Source organism: Beta vulgaris, chromosome 5 (assembly GCF_026745355.1).
Source record: "Beta vulgaris subsp. vulgaris cultivar EL10 chromosome 5, EL10.2, whole genome shotgun sequence".
Taxonomy (NCBI): Eukaryota; Viridiplantae; Streptophyta; class Magnoliopsida; order Caryophyllales; family Amaranthaceae; genus Beta; species Beta vulgaris.
The window spans coordinates 50,907,399-50,923,869 of record NC_079206.1 but is presented as its reverse complement, the minus strand read 5'-3'; the positions used below and the strand labels follow the sequence as shown (position 1 = coordinate 50,923,869).

The 16,471-nt window shown below is 35.0% G+C and overlaps 1 protein-coding gene across 2 annotated transcripts; it reads right to left on the bottom strand.

Moving 5' to 3' along the window:
* Positions 1 to 295: 295 nt before the first annotated feature.
* LOC104908344 (beta-amylase) lies at positions 296 to 4,095 on the bottom strand. Of its 2 annotated transcripts, none has more exons than XM_010697450.4 (8): positions 3,996 to 4,095; positions 3,256 to 3,328; positions 2,756 to 3,154; positions 2,231 to 2,395; positions 1,843 to 2,106; positions 1,535 to 1,744; positions 825 to 1,064; positions 296 to 698 (listed from the first exon to the last, which is right to left on the bottom strand). In XM_010697450.4, exons 2-8 carry the CDS (start codon positions 3,301 to 3,303, stop codon positions 546 to 548), a joined length of 1,479 nt encoding a protein of 492 aa, XP_010695752.2. In that variant the 5' UTR covers positions 3,304 to 3,328; positions 3,996 to 4,095; the 3' UTR covers positions 296 to 545. The 2 variants fall into 2 exon arrangements, with proteins under 2 accessions (XP_010695752.2, XP_048500404.1); XM_048644447.2 differs by having other exon boundaries at positions 3,962 to 4,046.
* Between the last annotated feature and the right edge of the window lie 12,376 nt (positions 4,096 to 16,471).

The following is a 16,471-nucleotide window of genomic DNA, read 5'->3' as shown; positions in this document are numbered from 1 at the left end:
GTGGGTTTCCGGTCAAGTCTCATCGTTAATCCATCTCATACTTCGACTGTGGTAAGTGATAGTAGATGAACATATGCAAAAAAATTCATTGTAAATTTCCATAATTATGTATGCTTCCATAGTTGTGCATAATTAGAATTTCTACTCTGTTAACACTTGCACATACTACATATTGAAAAATGCATTCTCTCCCTAATGAGGTATTTAGTCATATACTCTAGCATTCTGCATGTCTGATATGTGAAGAGTCATGCTCTTTTACCAACACAAATACACTAGAACAGAAAATAGAAAATTTGTTCAGATGCATATCCTTTTCAGATTTTATTGCACATCTCAAACCTCCTGAAAATACAGGAGTTTTCCTTATTAAAGATAAACAACAATAACAATAAATAACAACACCCAGAGAGGATCCCACCACAATGCAAGTAGCTTTTAGGGATTCCTTATTAGCCTATCTGGGGTATTTTTATCACCCTTAAACTGTCAGATATTACAGTTGCATGTGTATCAACTGCCTTGGGATTTCACTTCATTGTCTCTCAAACTAACACTTTCATATCTGTTTCATTGTTAAAAGGCAATGGATCCATTGGTTTGGTTGCTTCTAGAAGATCCTCCAGTGAAATCTTTGGCTTTGACTGCTCTAGTGGAATGACATGCCTTCCATAATTTTCAGGGTTTGGACAGTACTCCTGAAGAAAAGTAATTAAAACTATTAGAAAAAATAGGGGGTATATTAGCATGTCTGGCTCACTTTTCTCTTCTTACAAAAATTAAGATGTCATTGTGATATGTGCTTTTTAAAGCTAATTACTTACTTGATCGGCATGCATTTTCTTCACAAATGTCTTGAATACTCCGAAATTCCAACCATCCAAGAGCTGATTGGACAAACGAAGATATGTCAAGCCATACATCTTCAGTTTTGGTAGGCCATCTCTATTCACTCCATTTGGTCTAGCATTCAGCAGCATCTGATTATAAGCATTAGGATCATATCTGGGAAGTGCATTTTCACCTGCAACCTCAATATTTTCTCTCCAGCTTGCACTTAACACCTGTAAATATGATGAACTATTAATCATGCACCATGCCAATCTCAGCTGATATAATTTTGCTCTTTTAGGTATGGAATATATATCACATCGTCAAATTATTTTTATCGTAGCATATCTCTGTGTAGTTCTTTCACAAAATATGTGAAAGGAAGATTGCTAGTGTCAATGCAAATTGATATTGTCATATACACATATACGTAGCATCAAAAGTATATAACTAATTTGGCATGGTTGTGAAGGTTTGAACTGTTACATGTTTCAATAGAGGATCTGTTTTGTAGTCAACAACTTCACTCTGTTTTTATCTAACTTATTTTTTCTGAACTTTACTTATTTGTGTTGTACTCAGCTTAATTTTGCTGAACTATATGTTGTTTTGCTTAATGACAGCTTATTTTTGCTGTTGATTTGACATTGCAGAGAAACTCTTTTTCTTTTTTATATAATCACATCAAGCTTTCAGTGTTTACCTGTTGCACAAGCTCTTGTGGAGCACTTGAAGCATAACCAGGCTGTTCATAGTCCCTCATCTCAAGACATGTAAAGTCTAAAACCCCATAATGCCGAGAAAGCATTCTTGCTATTGGTCGATAACCATCTCTGTCTCTCAAGTTGTAGTATCCTGCAGTAAGCTCTCCGGCATGACTGCCATCTTTGTACCACCAATGGATTCCAGAAACCTGCTCGTTGATCAGAGAAAAGAATAAGATATTATCTAATTGCAAAATAAAAGTTATATAGCCCTTGATTTTGCAGCCACAGAGCTTCATTTACTTACTTTAGCTGCTATCTTAACTTTGCAGCCACAGAAAGCTTTAGTTGCTTCTTCTAAAATCTGGTCACCATGGATCAGTAACTTGTTCGAATACCATGTCAAGAAGAATCTTCCACGTTCAGTGACGTACGTCCCATTGTTTCTGAAAAACTCTGTTGATTCTGGTCTGTCGTTATACTGTCCTGCATTCTCTGGCAATTCCCACTCAGGATGGCCAGCATCAGTTGCTGCTTTTTTGAAGTCTTCTTTGAGATACTTATCATAGCACTACAAAAATCAACCATTTGAAATTTAATTAACTAATGAAGTATTGAAGCATGTATTACTACAACCACTTCATATGTGGCATATCTGAATTTATGCGACAAATTTAACGCAATCTTAACAGCACCTGAAACTCTCCTATTCCTGGGTAGTTCCATCCTTGATTTTGCGGATACGAAGGATAACGTAGCTCTCCAGCTGGGCCAAGGCCTACTTCAATGTCAACTATCAAGCCAGCATCTAGAAAATCAGACATATTCTGCCTAAAACTCTTCATGTAGTCGCTGTAAACCTGTCAAGTTATAATGAATTATTAATGCCTTTTTTCCCTTTCTTTGGGCATGTGTAGATGTTTGTTTGATGCAAAAATACAGAGGAATAACTCGTAGAATAAGACAATAAACAATTAAGACCTGTTCACTTCACCCGAATTTCACTGAGCTCAAAGTATTTAGCGATTATATTGGTACTGAGTACTAACTGATCAAATCTTATTTTTACTCATTAAAACGCTATTTTGTAGATTAAAGCTGAATTGGTTACTCATTTAAACATTACCATTCTATAGTGCTTTCTCTTATGCTGTTTATGTAATATAAGAAACTGTATTAATAGTTGCAGGTCCTATTTCGGATATTCCAAAAACAGTTACCTGAATGGGAGTTCTCCCTCCGATGATAGGTTCGTTATCGACACCAATAGTAAGGTACTCCTTATTCCTGGTACCTCTCTTGTTAGTATAGAAGATGTCAGGGTTTCCATCTCCAACTTGAAGTACCCATTGAGGAAGTGGAATGTAAACACCATCTCCTACATTCCCTCCACATTGATGGAATGACATTATTGCTTGAACTTTCAAGCCGCAATCCTTTATGGCCTGAAATAAGCTTCTATAGGCCTTCCAGTCGTACTGCTTAGGTCCTTTCGATTCGATTATTCCCCACCAGACATCCACCATGACTCCATCAACTTCTGCTTCCTTCAGTTTGTAGAGTTGTCTCTTGATGTCGTCCTGGTTCTGAAAGTTATTGTCTGGGGTAACTACTCCCAACTGTTATAATACAAGTAAAGAATTTTGTTATTGCACTGCTTTTTATTATGTGACTAAAACAAAGGGGATGATTGCTTTGTGTAAATTTGTGAAAGACTTACTGGTAGCATTGCATAGACAGGGACATAGTTCAAGAGCATGTTTGCCATATCTCTCAGTTTAATTAGCTGGGACCTACATTAACAGTGTATTATTCTCAGAAATGAAGGTAAAACAGCCCATCTCTAATAGACATAGACATTAAAATTAGAACATAGGTTACTCAGACTCGAGAAATATCCAATTGTTCGAATTTCCCATTATTTTGACCCACAATGATCAAAGTATGGAAAAGTCCATACCCGTTTTAGAGTACTGTGGATTCAACAAGGGTATTTGAGATAAATGAAAAATAATAGATTAAGGGGATCAAAATCCCAAATTAATATTAAAATTATCTAATATTTTAGAAATGTACTTTATAGAAGCTTTCCAAAATCTTATTAAAAATAAGGACATGACTTTTTAGTTTTACTATAGTGGCATACTTAGTATGCTACAAAATGCACTATTTGCTAATCATATGTAGCAACATGTTGACATTGTGGTTTTTTATATGGGTTGACATTTTCAAATGTTTTTCAAAAGTGCTTATAACATGGCCATGAGGCATAGGCCCATGACTTGCAACCATTGAAAGGTAATTGAATAACTTAACCTTCATAAGCAAACAACTACAGAGAGTAAGAACATTGGCTTTGTTTAATCTTATGATGTATAAACATATATGATTAGCATCAAGTTAGCTATAAAACGTGATAAACTTACAATAATCAGAAGAAGATGAAAAAGTAAATCTTACAAATTTTGCCACTGTGTTGCTGCTGAATATATCCTTGTTTCACAAAGCAAGTTCCCTTGAATGTTTATTGCCTATGTTTCTTTGTTTCATTTCGATTCGTGCTATTTATACTAAAATCGTCTCTGAAGTTGTTACAGAAACAGCCAACTTATGATGGGTGAATTTTAAGATTGGAAAAACTAACTCATGCTTTCTCTCTGTCATAGGATTTGAGATTGCGGCCAGCCGGCCACCTTTAGTTGTGGTGTGATCGTCAGCTTCTTTTTACAACCTCTTGATCAGCCGCAATAACTAAGACTAATTCTTAGCTATAAGGTATAACCGTTCAGTTTACAGACAGCAGTAATCTGATCCTGCATTTACTACAGTTGTGCAGCATATTGAGGAAATATTGTATCATATCTCTGGTATACTTATTTAGATAATTTCAGGGAAAAAAAACTCGGTCGCGGTCGCGTTCGCGGGAACGGTCACGTTGTCGCGGGAACGGCTTGTAACGGGCAAATAAACGTTTCGCGGCCGACGCGGCGTGAATTTTTTTAAAAAAATTCACATAACTATGTTTCAACTTTATTTGCATTTTTTTAGTTTAAGAAGCATTGTTACAACATAATGTAATCAAATCTAATAGAATAACATGTTTCATCAACTATATAATTAAATCATAGAAAGAATTTGGCCAATGTTTGAAAAAAAAGGATGTAACGGTGATAAAAGCGTTCTAACGCGGCGAGTTCGCGTTACGGAACGGACAACGCGGCGAGAAGTATGTGAATTTTATTATGGCGTTCCGTAACGGGATTTCGCGGAACGGCAAATCCAAAATCCGTTACAGAACGGCCGTTCTGTAACGGAACGGGAGAGTTTTAATTCCCTGGATAATTTAAACTAGGGACTCTGTTGAATGCCTTGTTGTATGAACTTTAGGGAGAAAGAAATGTTAAACATTTGAAAAGATGCTAGCCTAAAACATGAATTATAATTTTATATATACATAGCTTTGTTTGATGATACTTACGGGCTACGGCTCATTTGATAGTCGTTAATAAATTGCGGTAATGGAAATGAATTTTAAGTGTAATTTTATTAGGAAAACACCCTTAAAATCTCCATGGGGAGTCATTTTTTCTCCATGGGCAATCAATCTCACCCTTAAACTTGTGTTTTTGTCTCCAAGTGGAAGCAATATTCATTACCACTCATTACCACCTACAAGGTGGTATTGGATGAGAATGAAAATTCAAGAAAAAAAGTGGACACTTTAGGATAAATTAGCATTACCATGGGAATGATCAATGGTATTTTTTACAAATTTGCACACAAATTCATTCCTATTACCACCATTCATAACCAACTACCAAACGGCCGTTAGTAATTTAGATAATCACAGGTGTATAATGCTTATTATGATGATGATGACAGTACTCCTGGGTTCAAATCCAGTTCATACTCTAGTTCACTTCTTGTATGTGTAGACTGTAGAATGTAGACTGTAGTATACGGGATGGATTCTTATATTTTTGGTTCGTCACGTTGAAACTCATTTCAGCCACAAGTGGGTCTTAGTAATATGCCCGTCTATTTTATGATTAGATTTGATCTTTTGGTTTGAAATGAAATGTCCAAGTATCAATGAAAGATAGACATCCAATGTTTTGCTTTGCCCGAGTGGCACGGCCACACGGGTTCGAGGCTTGAATCCAACATCTTCACTCCCAGCATTTTAGACTTTCCTTTCTCTCTCGGCCTCTCACGCACACTTGCACTCCGGCAGTCGCTGACTCGCACAGCTTGGCCTTCCTCTGCTATACCGATTTGCACAATTTAGGTAATTTCTTTGCTTTCATTTCCCAATTTTTATGTAGTAATGCTTGGATAACTGGATTAATTACAACTAGTCGCATATGCATTCGATGGGTGCGTCAACAATCTCATGTAGTTATATATACGAATAAACATGTGTTTTTTTTTATATAAAACTATTTTGTTAGTGATGTAAATTATTGAGGTTTTTTTGTAGATTTTTTTTTTAAAAAAATTGAAGGTTATCGTGTTTTAAAGGTTCAATAACGTCACTGAAAAATTTGATCGATTTAATAATTCTTTATCGGTGACTTTAGTATAGTTTTTTCAATGATTATAAATGTTAATAAATCATATTTTCTGAACTTTGTAAATACGAATTATTATGTTGTCACGATATATCCTAAATTTTTTTTGATTGAAGATTCTAATTAATTTCTACAATAGATTGTGCCAGTCTATTTCGTCAAGTTATTAATGGTGATTGCATATTCTATTTTTGACTTACTCATATGGCACGTTTTATGAGATTCTCATAAATTGGACAAGAATAATTCCACCTTTGCCGATCTGCCAAAAATAATCCCACCTTTGGATTATTCTGTAATAATTCTACCTTTGTTTACTAAATGGATTTTTTGGTCCTAGGAACTTGGTACACCGGTAAATCAAGTTAATTTTTGGTTCAACCTTTCCCAACTGATTTGGACTCTGCCCCAGCCATCGGACCCCGCACCAGCCACCATGCCCCTCCCCAGCCACCAAAGCCCCCACCCCTTCTCTCTCCCCGTCGCCGCTTCTCTCTTCCTCATGTCTCGCTCCTCGAATCGTGTGTATATGTTGTGGTCGTTGTACGATCTCTCTCTTCGAGCGATGGTTGTGTGTGGTGGTGGTAGTCGTCAACAATGGTGGTGCCGAAAAAGCTTAGAGAGAGGAAAGGAGAGGGGGTAAAAAGATACAAAGGGAGAGGAAAGGGGGAGGGGTGGCGGGGTTGGCTACACGCGGAGGGTCGCAGGTTCGCAGGGGAACCGGGTGGGAGGGTGGGGTGGGTTTTGGGTTGGGGCAGTAGGGAATCGGGGTAGTAGTGGGGTTTAGATTTTGCAGCGGGCTGGGGTGGGGGTATGGAGGGTTGGGGTGTGGCAGCAGGTAGCAGCAAACTGGGGTAGTGGAGGGGGGTTAGGTTTTGCAACGGGCTAGTGCGGGGGTGGGGGTGGGGGTAGGGGTAGGGGTAGGGGTTGGGGTGTGGTAGCAGGCAGCAGCAAACTGGGGTAGTGGAGTGGGGTTAGGTTTTGCAGCGGGCTAGTGCGGGGGTGGGGGTGGGGGTAGGAGGTGGGGTGTGGCAGCAGGCAGCCAGACAGGAGAAGCCAGGCAGGAGAGATGAACAGGGAAAGGGGTGGTAAAAATCGGATAAATGTCATACCTAACTTGTTGTTACCGGTCATTATGATCCTAGGTTCCAAAAATCGAGTTAATATGCAAAGGTAGGATTATTCTAGAAAAATCCAAAGGTGGAATTATTTTTGGCAAATTGGGCAAAGGTGGGATTATTTCTGTTTAATTTTCCTTTTTTATTTTTTATATAAAAAAAGTTGCTTTAAATTATTAAAGTGTATTCTAGTCATTTCAAACGGAGGCACCTTGGCTTATATAATAGAGATTTATAAATTGAATTATTAAAATGTTTGGGATGAACTGAAATTATTGATTGCCGTTTGATTAATTGGGACTTTTAAACTTTGCTGGGTGAATTTGCTTATTGATATTGTCTTATTGGAGTTTACTTTGGATTTTGGGGGTAATGGTTATTGAAGTTTATATTAGTTAATTTAAATATTCATCATTAGAGTATATTTTAGTGATGTCGATTTTATTCCCATCGGTTGTAAACTTGTAATTCAAACTTGAATAGTGAATTGATGTATTGTATTTTTTGAATCAATTTAAATTGGTCCTTTTCTTAACGTCTCATCGGTTTCGAATTCAGGTGGGTAAAATCCTGGATCCGCTATTGTGTTTTTGGAAACTCTACATGGTGGAAAATCTTTTCTATCAATTCACATAAGTAACGTTGTACCCTTTCAATAACTTATAGAGCAAAATTGATCAAATAAAATAAAAGTCCATTGCTTTAATCATCTTCGTGCCTTATTCATTTATAGTATAATACTACCTCTATTTTTTTAGTTACAACAAATGACTTTTTGCACAAATATTAAAGGAAGAGGAGAAAAAGTAAAATTAACCCAATTGTTCATAATTTTTGCATGTGGGGTAAGTAAATTGAGGATAATGTTCAAATTACTCCAAAATCCTTACCCAATTGCATCTAAATAAAAACACCTAAATATGAAATTGTTATAACTGATAAAACAGAGGAAATATATCGTCACCATTATAAGACTTTTGAGAGCACATAATTGATTAATTTAATTCGACATTATAAACTAGTAAACTTTTCAAAAATGGTTGTTTTTAGACTCGCTAATGACTTTTTAGGGTTGTTGAATTGATGATTGATTATCAAATAGAAGAGTCAAGTTAGATTGTAGAAAAATAGGTCTTAACTATAATAATTAACAAGTACTGACTAAAAAGTTTAATATAGGTCATTTCGTGAATAACTTTTAAGTCTACAAGCTTACCAGTTACCATATGAAATTTGAATTAAGATTTTCCACCATGTGAAATTTCTTAACATACAGGTTTACCATATAAAAGTTCCCTTTATAATATGTGGATCATTCGTTGTGCCACAAAGGAATCTGAGTTGAAAACAAAGTTCTTTAGCTATCGTCATCTATACGGACACTTTTTTTATTTTATTTTTCTGTTGAAGTAACAGAAGTAGTTAGCAGATAGGTTTTCCATAGATGGCAAATTAGTTTTGTAGATTGCATAAGCAGATACATTTGCCTCATCTTTTCAACTTTAGGTCACAAGTGCGGGCGTTGAAACTTATCTGATCTCCAAAAGAACAAAGATAAATGGCCTGGCCAATGAATGTAGACGGTAGCGGATCCAAGAATCAATTTAAGTGGGTTCGATATATATATGATAAGTTTTATTTGGATCAATTAGTCAGGTTTCATAAGAAAAATATGAATAATCTCAAATTTTGTAGGGAAAAATTTTCTTGTTTTAATATTTAAGTGGAGTTAAAAGACCCTAGTTGCTTCAATGTGGCTCCGCCACTAGATGTAGAAAAGAAACTACAAGGACTTAGAACGGCATGCATGAAAAATGTTTGGGCCCATCAAATCCCTCCAAGAATTCCATGCCATTTGGCACCGCCACGTAAGCCCCGTGGGTCCCACCTGTTACAGCATGGCTAGCAAGCATTGGGGGATTCAAGGGTCCCACAGAAATCACTCTTGGAAAGGGGTCACCACCAATCCCTAGGTGAGCTGTCCCATCCAGCAGATCTTTTTCTAGGGGTTTTAACCCCTATAAATACCTCTTGTCACATCAATGCAAAGGTATTGAATTCACACCTAACTAACCTGAGTTTCTCACTTTAGACTCTCTTTCTCTACCTCAATCATCAACTGACTTGAGCGTCAGAGGGGCGATCCCGGAACAACCCCGGGGTAGTTTTACGTGTTTTGCAGGATTCCGGTGAACAGATAACCAGCTCTGCTCGGACTAAAGGACTTGCTCAGCACAGACCATTAACCTTAATTTCTAGACAGAAACAAAAAACATACATAAAAATAAATTAAAGGCTTCAACGAAAATAAACTGTGTGGTCACATGCAAGCATGTCAACTAATTTTCAAAAGGCAATGTTTCATTTGTTTTACCGAAATTTGCTTTTTTTATCAAGCATTAGGAAGTTATCGAGCAAATTCATCTCTAACCTTTTTTTTCCAATAATGTTGAGTGTATTGTGAGAAATATCTATTTAAAGTTGACCTTTGTGCACAAATCCTTTTCAAATGTCTTTTTTTTCCCGATGAACCCTTCAATAATGTTTGATGTGTGAGGTAACTGAGATGATGACCTTGGAGGCAACACCTAAAATATAAACACAAAAAGGATGCGTTACTAAGTTCTAAAAAGATAGCTAAATTCTAATGAATAGAAAGGGGTTACTCTTATGAATGAAGGTAGTTACTCGTTTGAATACATATGGTTACTGTGACGGATGAGTATACTCTTGACAATAAAAGAATGTTAATTTTACAAACAAACGAGGTTACTTTTATCACAAAAGAAATACTAATTAATTAGTTTATTTTGAATGAATGAAGTTCCTCGTATAAATAAATGATGTCACTTTTATGAACAATTGGGGCTACTCATATGATTAAATGAGATCATCATGTGATTATAGTACTAGGTTACTGGTATGAACGAATTAGGTTTAATTTTTAATTTTATGATTAATTTGAGTTACTCATATGATTAAATGAGGTTATTCGTATGATTAAACGAGGTTATTCGTATGATTAAATGAGGTTACTGGTATGAACAAATAAGGTTATTTGTATGATTAAATGAGGTTACTGGTATGAATAAACAAGGTTACTTCTATGAACAAATGGAGTTTATTTTATGATTAAAGGAGTTATCTGATTAAATGAGGTTACTTCGGGAAAAAAAATCGGGTTACTCATATAATATTTTTAAGGTTACTTATGCATAACAATAATAAAAGAGGATTACTCTTAAACATATGGGTTTACTTTTTTAAACAAAATGTAATACCAAATGAGTATACTCTTGAACGAATAGAATTACTCGTATGAATAAATACGGTTACTCTGAAGGATAAGCTTAGAGGGTGTTTGGTATGAAATTTTTTGATGTAGGAAACGGATTCAAATAAGCGTTTCCATTTCTAATTGTTTGGTATGGGTGTTAAGTAACAATTACCGTTTCCAAAGGGAAACATAATCCCCCCATTTGTTACCCTTACCAAACTAGTGGAAACAAATCACGTTTCCTTCCTCAATCATAAACCTCTCAAATTCCATTCCACTAGGATACCAAACAACAATTAAAGGTAACGGTTATTATTTTCATTTCCCCTCCTTATCCATATCCTTTCCATTCCGTTTACGTTGATTATACCTGATACATATGGAGTATGGTCATTTTCTACAAATCCTAGTTCTGTTAGGATTCATACATAGTGTCCTAGTTCTGTTAGGATTCTATGTAATTTAATTGTTTATTAGGTGTTTAATTTCAGTTGTGTGATGATAAAAGGAATCCTATTATATTTAGGAGTCTAATTCCTTTGTCATTGAGTCAAGTTAGGAATCCAAATAAGATAAGGTATGATAATCCTTATCCTAAGTTAATTCGGATTTTAGGTTAGTTTAGGCGTGTGCTTTATCTTTGTTTAGTTTGTGTTTATCTTATTAGCATTAAGGTGATAAGATTTAGGGTTGTTAAACGTGTATATATAAGTACACGAGTTTATTTAATAAAGTTTAGAGAGAGTTTTTCGTTTACTTTGAGTAAAGTTATCAAGTGCATGTTGCATTGATTTTTGATCGTCGTATCAAGAACACATAGATCGTGGTTTATGTGAATCTACTAGTTGAGGCTAGATAGAGATCCTCTAGTTCTTGAGGGAATATATAGAGCCTGTCTTTTTATTGTTATTGTTTTCGTACCTAAATTCATAAAATCACAAAAGAGTTCGGATAAATCCATAGAATCACATCAAGTGGTATCAGAGCAAGGGTCACTGTGGTGGCGCGTGAGGGCGCGTGTGTTGTCGGATTTTGGATTTTTTTGGTTCTGTGGATAGCTAACATACAGGGCTACGTTGTGTCAAAATGTCAGCCCATTCCTATTTGTAACGAAGTCGCAGTGAACGCAAACATTTGATGCAAGTTTCTGTTTTTCGGACAGATTACATACTGTGAGTAAAATAAAGACTGCATTCGATTGGCTTATTATTTTTTGATGAAATTTGGGTCGAGTGTTCAGGAGACATAGGGGTATGTTGTGACAAAATTTCATGAAATTTCGAGATGTTTTACTTATGTTTAAGATCTCAAACTCTGAGTGAAATTTTAGGGTTTGTTACTGAAAAATTTCAGTTGGTTATTGTTGTTTGGTTCGTATGGATGGATTTGATTTACCATTGAGCGTCAAGCAAGCTCTTGTACGTATGCAAGAAGCCACTAAAAGGGTTAATTCTTTGATGCAACAACAATACTTAACAAAAAAAGATGAAGATGTTCCTTGCAACGTAGAGGAAGTAATTTCAGATTCAATTTTTGTTGTGGAGGTTGAAGATGAATTAAAAACTAAATCTTTGGATTGTGCAAGTGACAAAGATCTAATCTTGGACGTTAAATATGCAACACAATCTACATCCGAGCATTGGGTACTAGATGTTTGTACACTTTTTGAAGATTATTTCTTTCAAGATTGGCGTTTTACACATCCAGAAAACACAAAGGTTAAACAACATGCTTGTGAAGGAAGTGTGGATGTTCATGGCAACCTTATTACTCTAGTTCGTGGGTTTCGCATATGGCTTGTTGCATGGTTACCTTGCAACTTGAGACAAGTTGGATTCTAAGGGGGAGAGGATGATACATATGGAGTATGGTCATTTTCTACAAATTCTAGTTCTGTTAGGATTCATACATAGTGTCCTAGTTCTGTTAGGATTCTATGTAATTTAATTGTTTATTAGGTGTTTAATTTCAGTTGTGTGATGATAAAAGGAATCCTATTATATTTAGGAGTCTAATTCCTTTGTCATTGAGTCAAGTTAGGAATCCAAATAAGATAAGGTATGATAATCCTTATCCTAAGTTAATTCGGATTTTAGGTTAGTTTAGGCGTGTGCTTTATCTTTGTTTAGTTTGTGTTTATCTTATTAGCATTAACGTGATAAGATTTAGGGTTTATTAAACGTGTATATATAAGTACACGAGTTTATTTAATAAAGTTTAGAGAGAGTTTTTCGTTTACTTTGAGTAAAGTTATCAAGTGCATGTTGCATTGATTTTTGATCGTCGTATCAAGAACACATAGATCGTGGTTTATGTGAATCTACTAGTTGAGGCTAGATAGAGATCCTCTAGTTCTTGAGGGAACATATAGAGCCTATCTTTTTATTGTTATTGTTTTCGTACCTAAATTCATAAAATCACAAAAGAGTTCGGATAAATCCATAGAATCACATCAATACCAAACGCCTTCTTAGCGTTAACAAAGAAAAGGTTACTCTTATAAATAGATGGGATTACTTTTATAACAAAAGGGGATACTAATCAGTTTACTCTCATGAACGAATAGGTTAATCGTATGTATAAATGAGATAACTTTTGTGAACAGTTGGGGTTAATCGTATACTTTGATGACGATACTAGTGTGAATAAATGAAGTTTCTTTTATGATTTAATGGGATTATTCATAAGATTAAAGGAGGTTACTGATATGATGTAGCATCAAATGATAGTCAGAACCCACTGCAAAAAAAAATCTACCTTTTAATTTGAGACAATTATGTTCATAATTAAATCAATTCATTATATGACTGAAAGCTATCAAATCAAATCCTAATCATAGTTCAATCCATTTTTCATTGTAACATCACGAAAATTTCGCTCCTAATTTTTCGTTTTATTTTCCCTTAATTGTTCTTTTTCATTAAAACTAGAGTATTTTACTTTTCAAAAAATATTATATAGTATACATTTTTAACTTTATAAATATTATATTCATATAACTTGTTTGATTAGAAACTATTTTTTTAGTAGATAAATTACATGTTTAAGCTACATTTTATACATTAGCAACGTTGTAGCATTTTGGACCATTTATGGCTTGAGCATGGTCCGAATTTCTACATCAATATGCTGTCAAAATATGTTGGATTATGAAAAGTTATTTTTGGATCAGTTGAAGAGCTTATAAGAGTTGTAAATCCCCCCACCTTAATTACCTCTTACTACCCATAAGTTTCCCATAATAATATTCCTTGTTATTATCTTTCGTAACACCCTCTTTACTCCCCTTCTTAACCCTCTTTAGAGCTGTTAATACCAATTTAGAGCTAATCATTTTGGCTCGGCCCGCTTTTTGGACAGTATTTTTTGGCCCGCAGTCGGACCTGCCCTGATTTTTTTTACTTTGGGCAAGCAAAAAATGATTTTTTAGTCTTTTTTGGTCCGACCCGATTTTGGCCCGAAGAGGCCGCTCATTTTGGCCCGAAATAACGGGCATTGGACACAAAATTTTGGCCCGGCCCGGCCAATAGGCAATTTTTTTGGGTCTGGTCCATGATCACCTCTATACCAATCCTAAAGCCCCCCTTTTTCAGCCGGCTATGTGAGGGAGAAGAAGAGAGGAAAATAATCTACCTTTTTTTTACTCCTTTTTCTTTCAAAAAAATTCAGCTATTGTATTCTAAGTTATCCATGTTTTCTCCACTGTATATCTTGGGTATTCTAAGTTCAGCTTTGGTTGCTAGGAGGAGACGTTTCGGAGGACCTTCAATTTGTGTTTAGGATTTGTGGTATGACTTGAATAAGGTGTTTTATGTGTAGTACTCATAACTATGGTCAAGTTATAAGATAGTTTCATGAACTATTTTCTTTTGAGTTCTTGAAATTGTTTTCGAGCTGTTGTAACTATTATTTTATAATTTTTTAATGAGTTAAATTATATTTTCCTAAATGATGTTGTTAACTTTATGATTATTGTTAAGAAAAATTGTGAAGTTATTTTGAATTAGAATTGATGGTTGAGTACCTAAAATTCTTGCAGTTTAGAATTGATGGGTTAAAACCCTAGATTCTTGCAGTTTACTGTAAGACCTTGAATGACATTTTGTAGACGATGAAAATATATCATATATTACTTGTTTTTATTTGAGGATGATGATGACTAGTGAGGCGACATGGTCTCCTAGGAATTAGCAGTATAGGGTACACAATTTATACTTACGTACTGAGCAGGATATGTAGGTCCGTCTTGGTTATTAGTTGTCAGTTGAGAGGTCGAAAAGTACTCAGTAGGGTACTATCTCGCATCAGGGTGTGACCATACTAGATATAGGTGAGCAGAGTCCTAATACTATAACCAAATTGGAATAGTGGGTTGCGATTGAATTGCGTGCAGTCCCTCCTCAGACGTGTTTAAGAAGATTATTTTAGAAACGTTATCATTGTCATTTGTATCGTTCATATTATTACTTTATTTACACTTGAAGGTTTATGTACAGTTATTCTATAACTTTACCCTGTTTGTAATTAGTATGCTTTTTTTTGTCGTTGTTGTATTTATTTGTTTATTTGATTATTTGAAGTGTATTTTTGAGATATTGAGTATGACTTGATTGTTAAAATTTTATAACTCTTATATGAATCCTAATTGGGCTTGTAGAGTTGTTAGTTATTCCCCACTGATTGTGGATGTTTTTGATATATTTTGCAGGTGATTATTTCTTGTTATGGGAAATGAGAGGAAGGCTACTTAGGATTTTTGTTTGAGACGTTTCATTCTATTTATACTAGTTTTATATGCACGCGATGTGTGCGAAAACACGTAAATTTTTTTTTAGGAGATGTAGAAAATTAAATCGATTGTTAATTATATCTAATAAATTAGGGATTTTGAATTGTTGACTATTTTCTTTTTGTAGTATCTTTTTTATCTTTTTTTATTTTTTAAATTAATTAGGTAGTTTCTTTTTTATTTTTCCTTTTTCTATTTTTTAAGTAAAATACGTAGTTACTTCTTTTTTTTTCTATTTTTTGGTGTCCTACGACCTCTCTTAACATATAGAATAGAGATTTACTACATCGGGTTTATGAGGTTGTTTTGTATTTTTATGGATATTTTAATTGGGTTTTACTTTTATTTAGTGTAGTTTTAACCTTTGATTAGAGTGACATTTCTAGGCGATATTTCCGCTATCGCTATTTCTTTATTAAAATGTTATATTTTCACTATATTGTGTTATAGTAAAAAAAGAAGCTAAAAATGCATCTTATAAGATTTGATCCCATGACCTCAACTTTATACACTAAAGTCTTAACCATCAAATCAAATAATGTTTAGTGTTATATTTATACAGTAAAATGTTAATAAATGAATATTATTTACTCCTTCTCTGCATTAGGATACCTCTTCTCAGTATCATGAATAGGGGTGCTTATCGAGCGAGCCGAGCTCGAATAGCATTGGGCTCGGCTCGAGCTCGTTTAAAATTTTCGAGGCTCGGCTCGGCTCGTGATGGAAATTTGGGGCTCGAGCTCGGCTCGCGAGCCCGTTAAGGCTCGGCTCGCGAGCCCGTTAAGGCTCGGCTCGCGAGCCCGTTTAGGCTCGGCTCGCGATCCCGTTTAGGCTCGGCTCGCGAGCTCGTTGATGGACTCTAGCTCGTTTGGTAAATTTATTTTGCAAAAAATATGTATAAAGTGAGTTCAATGATTCTAATTCTATCATCACTGACGATTCCAATAAAACAATACAAAAATTTCACAACAATACAAAAGTTCAACAATGATAATATAACAACCAACACAAATACAATATGTAATTCTTGTAAGTTGCCATACGCTCCAAAGCCTCCAATGCCCGCTCCATGCTACTTCCGGTACACCATACAATCATAAGTTTAAAAAAAAAGATTAGTCAAGTTCTAAAAAAATGATTGAATTTTTTTTTAAAAAAAAAACATAACATCATATGATTAC

Bases quoted from the DNA above. Each gene is read 5' to 3' on its own strand.
- LOC104908344 (XM_010697450.4), bottom strand. From the start codon at position 3,303: ATGGCAAACATGCTCTTGAACTATGTCCCTGTCTATGCAATGCTACCA. The intron at 1,745-1,842 runs GTAAGTAAATGA...ATCAACGAGCAG, and splicing joins AAGTTAAGATAGCAGCTAAA to GTTTCTGGAATCCATTGGTG. The intron at 1,065-1,534 runs GTAAACACTGAA...TCATATTTACAG, and splicing joins CACAAGAGCTTGTGCAACAG to GTGTTAAGTGCAAGCTGGAG.